Source organism: Nematolebias whitei, chromosome 12 (assembly GCF_014905685.2).
Source record: "Nematolebias whitei isolate Nwh7 chromosome 12, NemWhi1, whole genome shotgun sequence".
NCBI classification, from domain to species: domain Eukaryota; kingdom Metazoa; phylum Chordata; class Actinopteri; order Cyprinodontiformes; family Rivulidae; genus Nematolebias; species Nematolebias whitei.
The window spans coordinates 10,570,689-10,582,578 of NC_056509.1; the positions used below are offsets into that span (position 1 = coordinate 10,570,689).

General features: G+C 41.3%; 1 protein-coding gene across 1 annotated transcript in view; it reads left to right on the forward strand.

The window, feature by feature from the left end:
• Positions 1-9,893, forward strand: part of disp1 (dispatched homolog 1 (Drosophila)) — a 14,022-nt gene extending 4,129 nt beyond the window's left edge. Inside the window, exon 2 of the mRNA XM_037685270.1 lies at positions 9,298-9,893. Within this exon, the coding sequence (XP_037541198.1) occupies positions 9,328-9,867 (540 nt within the window). The 5' untranslated portion in view covers positions 9,298-9,327 and the 3' untranslated portion in view covers positions 9,868-9,893. The remainder of the gene's footprint in view (positions 1-9,297) is intronic.
• The last annotated feature ends 1,997 nt before the right edge of the window (positions 9,894-11,890 follow it).

An 11,890-nucleotide genomic window follows, 5' to 3' on the forward strand; every position in this document is an offset into this window, starting at 1 on the left:
GTAGAGTGCTGTATGAATGTGTGTGTGTAGTTGAGGGCTGTATGAACGTGTTTGTGTGTAGTAAAGTGCTGTATGAATGTGTCTAGTTGATTGCTGTATGAATGTGTTTGTGTGGTAGAGTGCTGTATGAATATGTGTGTATAGTAGAGTGCTGTATGAATATGTGTGTGTGTGTAGTAGAGTGCTATATGAATGCATGTGTAGTAGAGTGCTGTATGAATGTGTGTGTAGTAGAGTGCTGTATGAATGTGAATGTGTGTGTGTAGTAGAGCGCTGTATAACTGTGTGTGTAGTAGACTGCTGTACGAATGCGTGTGTAGTAGAGTGCTGTATGAATGTGTGTGTAGTAGATTGCTGTTTGAATGTGTGTTTAGTAGAGTGCTGTATGAATGTGTCTGTGTAGTAGAGGGCTGCATGAATGTTTTTGTGTAGTAGAGTGCTGTATGAATGCATGTGTAGTAGAGTGCTGTATGAATGCATGTGTAGTAGAGGGCTTTAGTGTTCTAACAGGCTCGATTAGCTTCAGAGCTTCACTACAGTCGTATTTTAAATTTACGGGTTCTCTCTTTTTCGAGCTACTTACAGATATGTGACAGAGGTACTGTGCGTAGATGGTTTAATCAGTGACATGAGACGTTAATTTTCTTTGACCAATCAAAATAAATGTGGTCATTTATTAACAGAATCAAAATTTAACATCAAAACATTGTACACTTGATTAGACTGGTCTGGTTCTGATTAATAAAACTTGGCACTTTTTACTTAATAAAAACAACAGACGTTTCTGAAGATATCTGGATTAATTACTGGCAAGATAGAAGAGTTTTAAAGATGGGAAATATGGAGGAGTTTAAAGGAAGATGTGGGGGAAGAGTTATGTCTGTAGACCAGGACAACACGCTCCTTTCAAACGCAGCTCGCCGCGGTACACTTGTAGTGAAGCTCGTGACGACTTTTTACCTTGGCAGAGGATGGGTCCGCTGTGGTCAAGAGGTCCCTGGCACGCTACCTTTCAGCGTCTCCTCAGGGCGGCTGCGACTCTGCAGAAGTCGTGAGATACTCCGTTCTACAGAACAACTTCCTCAGAAGTTGTAGGGCATTCGCCTGGTGGAGCCTCAGCGAGACGCCGTGACTCCTGTAGAGATGGATGACTCCATCAGCCTGGAAAACTGAGTCCGAAGTTCCATTCAGCAGTGGAAAAACTCCAGAACTACTCCACAGTACTCCAGAAGACTCAAGAAGACTTCAGAAGATCTCCGCCGACCAATAGTTCCAGGAAGTGTCGACTTTTAAAGAGTTCTGCTTCCGGTCACTTTTAGTACGTCCTCATTGGTTGAAGCAACCAACAGGGGTGTAGTTCTAGTGACGTCAAAGGGTTTTTACAAGTCAAGAAAACAGCAGAAATGTTTAGGAACAGACAGAGACGTGTTTTGGCGAAGTGAGAAACACTGCAGGTGCCAGTTCTCTTGTTTACTGTCTGAGAGGTTTAAAAACACGACAGCCCGTTCTAACAACTTGTTTCTTGACTGTCTCCGACTTTTGACCGACATCACTCGTTCTCATTTCAGACAGAAGATCAAAAAATGCATAATTACTTTTTTAAAATAGACATTTAACTTGATTTCTAATTTGAATGAGGATTAAAAAATAATTAATACTGTTTCACAGTTGATTTAAAATGAGTGGTTCACTTCAACATTTAAAAATGGTATGAACTAAACTCACTTTTGATTATTAAGATATTGTAAAATAGTAATGATAATATAAAAACAGAGAGTGTTCTTTCAATTGATTAGTTCAGGATACAATTAGAAAGTCTCTGGATGAGCTAATTTGTATTTCTGGATTCAAATCAATGAAATAACAGTTCCTGTCCCATGAAGGTCTTCAGAGGCAGGTTTTGGTCGGAGGCCTAGTCCACTACATTGCTGTATGAATGTGTGTGTAGTAGAGTGCTGTATGAATGCATGTGTAGTAGAGTGCTGTATGAATGTGTGTGTAGTAGAGTGCTGTATGAATGCATGTGTAGTAGAGTGATGTGTGAATGTGTGTGTAGTAGAGTGCTGTATGAATGTGTGTGTGTGTAGTAGAGTGCTGTATGAATGTGTGTTTGTAGTAGAGTACAGTATGAATGTGTGTGTAGTAAAGTGCTGTATGAATGTGTGTGTGTAGTAGAGTGCTATATGAATGTGTGTTTGTAGTAGAGTGCTGTATGAATGTATGTCTAGTAGAGTGCTGTATGTATGTGTGTGTGTAGTAGAGTGCTGTATGAATGTGTGTGTGTAGTAGAGTGCTGTATGAATGTGTGTGTATTAGAGTGCTGTATGAATGTGTGTGTGTGTAGTAGTAGAGTGCTGTATGAATGTGTGCATGTGTGTCTAGTAGAGTGCTGTATGAATGTGTATGTGGAGGTAAATGAGCTCACAGAGTGTTGTAAAGAGCTTTGAGTGTCTTGGTTAGATAGAAAGTTCTACAGTCCATTTACTGAACCACACTCATTATTTAAAGTAGAGTATTTCTCATGTTTGTAACTGTGTATGTTGAAGAGATGATGAAATAACTGATTACTGCAGCCTGGAGCAACCCTTCCACTCGGTATTTTTAACAACCTAGCTGGAACTATGTGTCCTTGGGGGGACACTAGGGCCTCTTACTGGTCCAGGGTCTCTCCTGACAACCAGAAACCTGTTAGAGGACTGCATCCTGAGCCTGCTTCATGTTGCTCTTATTAACCATTTCTTGAGTGATTTTTAGTAATTGCTGCCTATTAGCGTTAATTAAAGGGATTGCGTTATGCGCCTCTCTCACCCCCCCCCCCCCCCCCCCAATAATCCTAACCCTGACATGATAGGCAGCAGGAGAAACCCTTCGTCATCACCTATGTTGAACCGTAACATAAACTTTATAAAAATAACTATAAAGTTCCTAAAGAAACTGAGGGGTGTGCAGCTTCCAACATCCTAAAACATTTACTCTGAAGCTTAACAGGAATTAGGGATTATCTTTTTTTAATAACCTAAGCTGACAAAATACAATTTTGATTATGTGAAGAAGTGTGAATCAAACTAACAAATCAGGAAATGTTTAAACTGCTGCCTGCGGCTCTGTAGGGTCACTATTGTAACCATATGCTCATGTGTCTCACTTCAATAGACAGACAGAAACACAGTAAGCCTCAGACTGTGTCCGAAAAAGACAAGGTATGGAACATTTAGGCAGCTCAGAAGTTAGCGTATGATATCATCATCTAAATTGAACATTCTGTGGTAAAACCTCCAAAAATCATTGAACTTAAATTGTGATTGGTAAAACTTTAAAGATATGGAAATAGTGCTTTAGTCATGTAAGGTCTAACTTTCTGGGTTAACCTTTAAATGATGAGTTGTAGAGCTCCAAATGGTGCTGAGTTTTCTTACTTGTTCAGCTAAAGTCCTATTGTTGTGTTATTTAATTTACATGTGAAGATAATCTGCTACCAGAAGTCATGTTCCTGATGAACCTTTGATGTAGGGTGCATTCACACCAGTCCTGTTTAGTCCACTTTAATCGAACTCTAGTCCATTTGCCTAGAAAGTCCGGTTTGTTTGGGGAGGTGTGAATGTGCAATCGAACTCTCATGCCGACCAAAAAAGTGAACTTTGGTCTGCCTAAATACTTAGGTCTTGGTTCGGTTGAAGTGAACTCTGGTGTGGTTCGAATGCATTGTGAATGCAAGCAGACCGGAGACTGCTCCAAAAGCAGGAAGTGGACTACAGAGCAGGGCATTCTGGGTATATACAAACAAAACAAACACACATTTCTCTTACCTCATACGGAGCCGTCAGCAGCCTTGTGTGAAAAATAACATTCTCCATGGTCTTCTGCCTCATCTTCCACTCATGCTGAGTCCATTGTTGAGAAATGATCAAACAGAAATACTAAAACCGCTAAAATTTGACACCACTCCATTTTGGTTTTTATTTCCAGAAGAAGAAGAAGAAGAAGTGTCTTCTTCAGAAGTTTTTGTGTCGTTTCCTTCAGTAGTTCTTGGTGCAGCGCCACCACAGGTGAGGGGGGGGGGGGGGGGGGGTAACAGGTTGGCTCGACTGACTCTGCTGTGTGAATGTGAACTGCACCAGCTGAAATGTAAACAAATGTTCTGAATTTTGGTCCCTGATCAAACTGAGTCTACCGGACTATCAGGTGTGAAAACGACTGTAGTTTTTGTTTGAGATTTTTAATTAAACATTTCTCATTGCATGACATTAAATTATATATCTTTATTTTACACACTCATTTCATCTTAAATCGACTCTGTTCAGTTTGTTGACAGCTGTGAGAGGCACTCTGATGATTTCATCTGGGTTTCCCTCAGCGCTCTGCTTTCTCATAGCTCCAGAGGTCCTGGAGTCTCTCCCCCCTCCCCCCAATCATCATCGTCCTCTCCAACTACGGCAAGCCATTTTAACATAAAATCGGATTCACCACGCTTACATTCCCGATATCTGAAACTGATTTGTGACTAGACATATTAGTTATTTAAGATATCTTTAATTATATTTTGACTAGTCAAAATACTCATTTAAGATATCTCTAATTACATTCTGACTAGTCATAATGACGTCAGATTTACCATTGAGGTGTATGGAGGCTTCAATTCAAGATATCTCAAACTGATTTTTGACTAGTCAAAAATACAGTTCTAGATATCTCTAAGTGACTTTTGACTAGTCATTATTTGCTTTCAAGATCTCTTGCTTTTAGTTCTGACTAGTCATAATTGCAATTAAAGATATCTTAAATTACGTCATTATTCAAGATATCTTAAATGTATTTTTAGATATCACATAGATTTGACTAGTGCAAATTAAATTGCAGATATCTTGATAGCAAATAACGACTAGGCAAAACTAACTTAAAGATATCTAGAACTGTACTTATGACTAGTCGAAGTTCCTTTTAAGATATCTCAAAATGAATTCAAAATATATTGAATATTTTTTCATGTAGACGGCTTTTCTATTTAAGATATCTTGAATTAACATTTTGACTAGTCAGAATGACGTTCAAGATATCTAGAATAATTATTTTGACTAGTCAAAATGTCACAGATTTACGTAGCATTTGGCGGAAAAATCACAAGGCATTTTAACCTTATTGTCTGCAACGTCAGGTCAGTCCAACACAACGCTCATATTTTTAACACAATTTTTATTGCGGCAGCTCGGCTTATTTATTGTGTCTGCAACAAGAAGACTTTTTTGTGACGTCTTTTTCACGACAACCGGAAACCGACACTTCCTATTTTGAGAGTCTTTGCACTAAGGAGAAATGTCTCTCTTTTCAACATCTTTGCTTAATTTGCAACCGTTTCTTTCGCTGCTGAGGAGGAAATCGCAGCGGCGAATTCTCGAACCAATAAACGTGAAAGGATAAAAGTTCTTCCTTGAAGAAAATATCAACAACTATCAAGGTAAGAAAAGACGTAGCTTAGCGAGCTAACCGTTAGCTACAACATATGAAGTACATAAACATCGTAATAAAGAAGTCTAATTTAGTGTGCTAAATTATTTGGAGTATTTGAGACAGACATGATATAAAATTTTTAATTATATTTTTATGAGGTTACATTAGTGCCAAACATATGTTTATGTGTGTATGTAGCGTGCTGTGTATATGTAAGGTGATGTGTTAAGTGAATCAATCTATTATACGATCTATTACTTGTTAAAAGCTAAATATGTTATAACAAGTATTAATTTATATATATATATATATGTGTTAAAAACAGATCTATTTTAGATCTGACTGGGTGTTCAAAAAAGAAAGGGCTGATTTGTTTGCTTATTTCTGTAGAAGTGCAGCTGGTAAAGATTTTTGTAACCATGTAGTTGCACTTTTTTTTCTTTTTTTTTTTTTTTTTACCAGACTGCACACTACTCCCAACTCCAGCTGCCAACTGGTCCTCCTGCACTGGCCTGCACAAGAGATTTACAAAGATGGCACAGACAAAGAACACAGGTAAAACAAAAAATAAAATAAGTGGAAAACATTCTTTTCTGTTATATTATTTGGTATATGATGGTTATGATTCTCATAATAACAATAATTGTAATAACTTTCCCACCTGTATATTGTTAGTGCCATGTGAAATTTTCAGTCTCAATATTACTTGTGTCAAATATAATTTTCTCTACTAACTTGTTTGGAATTGTTTGTTTTTGTAGGTAATGAATAAATGCAGGTTCAACCTCTATGAATTAGTAATATTTGCAAGTTAAGTAAAAATCTTAACTCTCAAATCTGTCCCACTGTGTCCTACCAAATTGCTCACTTGTCCCTTTACATTTATTTATTTTTTAATTTATTTTACATATTTGTATGTTTATTTCTTGTAAGGGAATCCATCCTGAACCTGCCAGCAAGGTGGTGGTGCGAAAGCCCAAAACTGTGGGGAAAAGATGTTTACACTCCATGCTTTACAGAGCTTTCACAGGTATAACCTTTGGGTTAATGTTTTTATGTCCATGTTTCCTTTGTCTAAACTTATTGTGATTATGTCACTCGTGTGTTTGTAGGACCACTTCCAGATCATGACATCCTGGCATCGGGAGAAAAACTACACCAGCTGGAGTCCCAACCACTTGTCGCACTTATCCTAGAGATTTAAGCTTTGGAGCTGGTACCATCCAAATTTGGGCCTGTGCCACAGGGCTCACTGAGGTCTTACCAGTGCCCACCTGAGAAGTCCTGTGTAGCATCATTCTGCACCACATGGCTCCAGACCTCCCTGCTCTTCCTTCGATGCTGCATAGTCTTCCCAACATGTGTTTTGTGCCCACACTCGATCAACTTATGCATCTTCAGTCTCTGCAAGTGTCACATGAAGTACAGGCCAGAACCAGGGAGCAGTCCAGATGTCCTGCGTGGGTACAGCTTCGACAACCAAGGATTACTGCTAGCCATTTCCGCATTCCGTGTTGCTTGCAGAGGAAGTGCAGAGAAGGAGTCTGCTGACATAGCACTGGCAGCTCAGATGATCAGGGGGTCCACTTAACAATAACTGTTGAACGGGTATAGTGTGATGAATGGATCGATGATTGATTGATCAGATGAAGTCTAAACTGGACATGTTTTACTTCAACACCTTCATCCATGTGTTTATATCAATGCAGTAAAAAGCATAAAATGTATAAATCACTCTTTTGTTCCTTGATATTTTTAATATTCAGTCTCAAGCTGTGTGAATCACTGTAAATACTGTATCTTGATGCATGCTCAATAATCCAGGTAGAAAAATCTTAAAAAGTTATGTCTGGTCCTCTGGACATTCAAAAAACAAAACAAAAAAAAAAGTGGAAACATTTCGTCTTTCATCCGAAAGATTTCTTCAGTCTGAGGTGCTGTATTCAGCTCAGTCTTATAAATAACACCTTCTCAGAGTGGATCAACCAGTTTGCTGCTGACTGCCATGTGAGCAGCAAACTGTTCTCAGCCATTAGCCTCCCCCTTCATTCCAGGAAACTTCATCTCACAGCACCCTTCCCCCACCTCCATCTTGTCCCTCTCAACTCTTCAGGTGAGGAATGAGCTGTGAAAGATCAAGGTGTGTAAAGCTGCAGGTCCAGATGGAATCAGCTCCAGGCTCCTGAGGTGCTGCTCAGATCATCTGTGTGGCATCATGGGATTTATGTTCAATCTGAGCCTGAAGCTGGGGAAAGTACCACAGCTGTGGAAGACCTCCTGTGTGGTACCGGTACCAAAAACCAAACATCCCAAGGACCTCAGTAACAACAGGCCGGTGGCTCTGACCTCACATTTGATGAAGATACTCGAGAGGCTGGTCCTCAACTATTTTTGCCACCTGCTGAGGTCTTCGTTGGATCCGTTGCAGTTTGCCTACCGGCCTGGCATCGGGGTGGATGATGCCCTCATCTACCTCAGGCACCAAGCTCTGACCCACCTGGAGAAACCTGGAAGCACCGTCAGGATCATGTTCTTTGATTTCTCCAGTGCTTTCAACACCATCCAGCCAGGACTTCTGTGGGACAAGCTGGAGTTATCAGGAGTGGATCACCACATGTCCCAGTGGATACTGGATTACCTCACTGGATGCCCACAGTATGTGAGGATACAGGGCTGTGTCTCTGACATGCTGGTCTGCAGTGCGGAGGTCCCAACAAACCACAAAGTAGCGAGGGGCCACTATATATGCAGACAAATCTTATTAAAAATGTCCGTTTTTTTCGGGTTTGGACCTGTAATTACTGTTAATTCGTTGGGTCGGGTCGGGTTTGGAAATGGTGGCTATGGGCTGGGGCCGGGTCGGGTTGGATTTTTTTGGGCCCGAATGTAACTCTAATGTGAGTGCCCGGGTGTGACAAAGCTAAATGTTTTGGCAGCAGGAAGCTTGTTAGCCCGTTTAAAAAAAAAAAAAAAAAAATCCATAAATTAGCTGCAGCCATGGTGTTCAAAGCCTGTGAAAAAAGTAGCTGATTATAGTCCAGAAATTACGGTTCCTCTGTTCTTCTCCACAGTGTAACTCCCACACACTTGAATATTTTCCACCCAAAACATTGTTTACTTTCATTCTGTGTTCAATTTTTTTCTCCACTCATCTTCAAAACATTCAAGATATCTCTCAGCGATGGGGACGTCGGTATACCTCCAGAAACTTTATTTTTACCCACCCTACAGATACTACATAAGTTCAGTGTTAAATCTTCTTCACTGTATAAAAATCATTATATTTTACATGCTTTGTTTTTGTCTCACTCGTTCCATGATGGCTTGTTGTGATAGCTTGTTGTGATAGCTTTCCCTCCATCGTTCTCTTTTTTCTTGGTAGTTTTTGTTGCAATGAGATGGTCCAGTTTGAAAATGACTGATTTCTGTTTGGTTCGTGCCAAAGAGCTGAAACTAAACGAACCGTGTTCTGTTGATGCAGATGATTAGTTCTTAAAATAAAACATGACTTTTTGTGATTCAGGCTCCGTTCATGAACTTATTTTAAAAAGCTGATGTGTTTTCTGTCTCGTTGAAAACAAATCTCAGCAGAACTCATTATCAAGATAATTATTGTTTCTGTCAGCTCTGCAGATACATCAGATATGACTGGTTCATATTTGTAGGTCTACGTTTGCCAAGACGCTGCTGTCCCGGAGCTGGTTGTTTGTGCTTCGTCTCAGAAAGTCGCTGCTTCTTTTCAAGATTGAATCAATCAACCACACGTGAACTGACTCTCTGTGTGTCACTGTTTCCTTCTAGAGCAAACAGAAGGACGTATCTGACACGTGTTTTTTGTTCCGTTTTTCTCAGAGTCAGCACAAGGCCCACAGCGATAGGACGATGGCCCTCAGTGATGCCGATGGAGACCCTCCATCACTCAGCAATGGAGGCCCCCATCCTCTGAGCACAAACAGAACCCCCCCGTCCTGCAGTAGCCAGGACCCTCCATCAGCTGATGAGTCTGGAGTTCAGCCGCCGCACGTCGAGAGGCCAAGTCAGAACGGCAGCGTCCTCCAACAGAATGGTTCCCTGAGGAATCTGCCCCCACCATCAGCAGCTTCGCCCTCCCCCGCTGTCAAAGACCCCCAGAGTCCAGCCAGACACCCCCTTCCCTCCACCCTGCCCCCACCTTCTTCATTCTGTTGCCCCCACTGCCATCTCCGCTCCACCCTGTGCTGCCCCTGCGGTCAACAGGAGTGCCCTCTCTTCCAGAGCCTGACCTCTGACCCCCACCAGGGCACCGTTGCATCCTGCCCGCCCTGCCTCTCCACCTGCACATACTCACACCCTCATCACCCGTCCTCCCCCGCCTCCCTTCATCACCACCAGCGCTTGCAGGAGCATCTGCAGAGTCCGATCCAGGTCGCTGGGATCAGGTAGGAGGACAAAAGTTTGTTTCCTTCAGGTCCAGATGGATCAGAACTCACTCATGTCATGTGACACAGATTATTATTGCTTTACTATGTTCATATCATCAGACAAGTTCAAGAATCTTTATTATCCTCAAGGGGCGATTTGTTTCACAGTGAGTAGTTAAACAAAACGTCCATACTAGACAAGACATTAAGATATTAAGATATTAAATTAACAGAAACCATCTTTGTTCTTTGAGAGGCCTGATCACTACAGGGATGAATGTGTTATTTTTATTAACCTTTATTTAATCAGGCAAATCCCACTTAGATAACAGATCTCCTTTGCAAGAGAGGCCTGGGCCTGAAGGCAGCCTGACATACGTTTTTGGTCTGTGGGAGGAAACCGGAGTACTCGGATTAAACCCACGCAGCACAAGAAGAACATGCACACTCCACACAAAAAGACCCCAGGTCCAACTGGGGATTGAACCAGCCGGTCAAAGCAGATGGCCACTTGTCCTGAGCCTGGTTCTGCTGGAGGTTTCTTCCTTTTAAAAGGGAGTTTTTCCTTTCCACTGTTGCCACTGTGCTTGCTCAGGATGGGAGACTGCAACAAAGCCAAGATTCAACTTGTCTGCTGGATTCCTTAGATAGAGAACTTTACTAATTGGCTTTTATGAATGTGAATGTTTCTGTAAAGTGCCCTGAGACAACTTTGTTGTGATTTGGCGCTATATAAATAAACTGAATTGAATTGAATTGAACCCAGGACCTTCTTGCTATGAGGCACCAGTGCTAACCACTGTTCCATCATGCTACCACTGAGATTTTCAGTCTGTTCGTTCTACATCTGGGCAGCAAATACCTGCGTCCAGATGGAAACAACCTGAACTCAACATGGATTGGTGATCAGGATCTGCCAGAATCAGCCTGGCCTTGTTTACTGACCTAGCCTTGAGTAGGTCAGTGAGGTTCTGCAGGTCAGTGAGGTTCTGTAGGTCATTGAAGTTCTGTAGGTCATTGAGGTTCTGTAGGTCAGTGAGGTTCTGTAGGTCAGTGAGGTTCTGCAGGTTAGTGAAGTTCTGTAGGTCAGTGAGGTTCTGCAGGTCAGTGAGATTTTGCAGGTTAGTGAGGTTCTGCAGGTCAGTGAGGTTTTGCAGGTCATTGAGGTTCTGTAGGTCAGTGAGGTTCTGCAGGTTAGTGAGGTTCTGGAGTTCAGTGACGTTCTGCAGGTCAGTGAGGTTCTGGAGGTTATTGAGGTTGTGTGGGTCAGTGAGGTTCTGTAGGTTATTGAGGTTCTGTAGGTCTGTGAGGTTCTGTACCATACCATACCATACTGTAGTGAACTTGACCTGATGTCAAAACTAAGCCTAAGGTCAAAACCCTTGACCTTAAGAACCTTGTGGGACAGAAACTGTCATTTCATTGACAGGTTCACCCATCCTGAGACTTTCTTTCTTGAAAATTCAAGTGAAAGAACACTCTCTTTTCTATTATCATTACTGTTTTACAAATGTTTGATAATCAAAGTGTTTCAGTTCAAACATTTTAGATGTTACAGTGAACTAATCAATTTTATTAACTGTAAAACAGTAACAATGATTTTTTAGTTGCTTATGCAAAGTAGAATTCATGTTAAGGCCTGTTACAGAGTAATTATGCATTTTCTGATTTCTGTCTTTGAATGAGCAGTGTACGTTTTCCAAGGCCAGGAGTCGAAGCAGACAAGTGTTGGAACAACTGTCTTGTTTTAAATCCTCTCAGACGTAAACAGAGAAGTTGGCACCTGTTTCTCCAAACTCGCCCAAACATTTCTCTCGCCTGTCTGGGAACATTTTCAATCTGTTCCAATAACATTCTTGCTGTTTTCTGACTTCTAGTAACCTCTTACATCACAAAACACACCCCTGTATGGTTGATATTGACCAATCAGGAACTCTCAAATGAACCGGGAATAGAGCCCTTTAAAATGTCGGTACTTCCTAGTTCTCCCAGTTCGGTGAAGTGGCCGTTCTGTGATGTGCCCAGTTCTCAGTTCTGAGATGTTC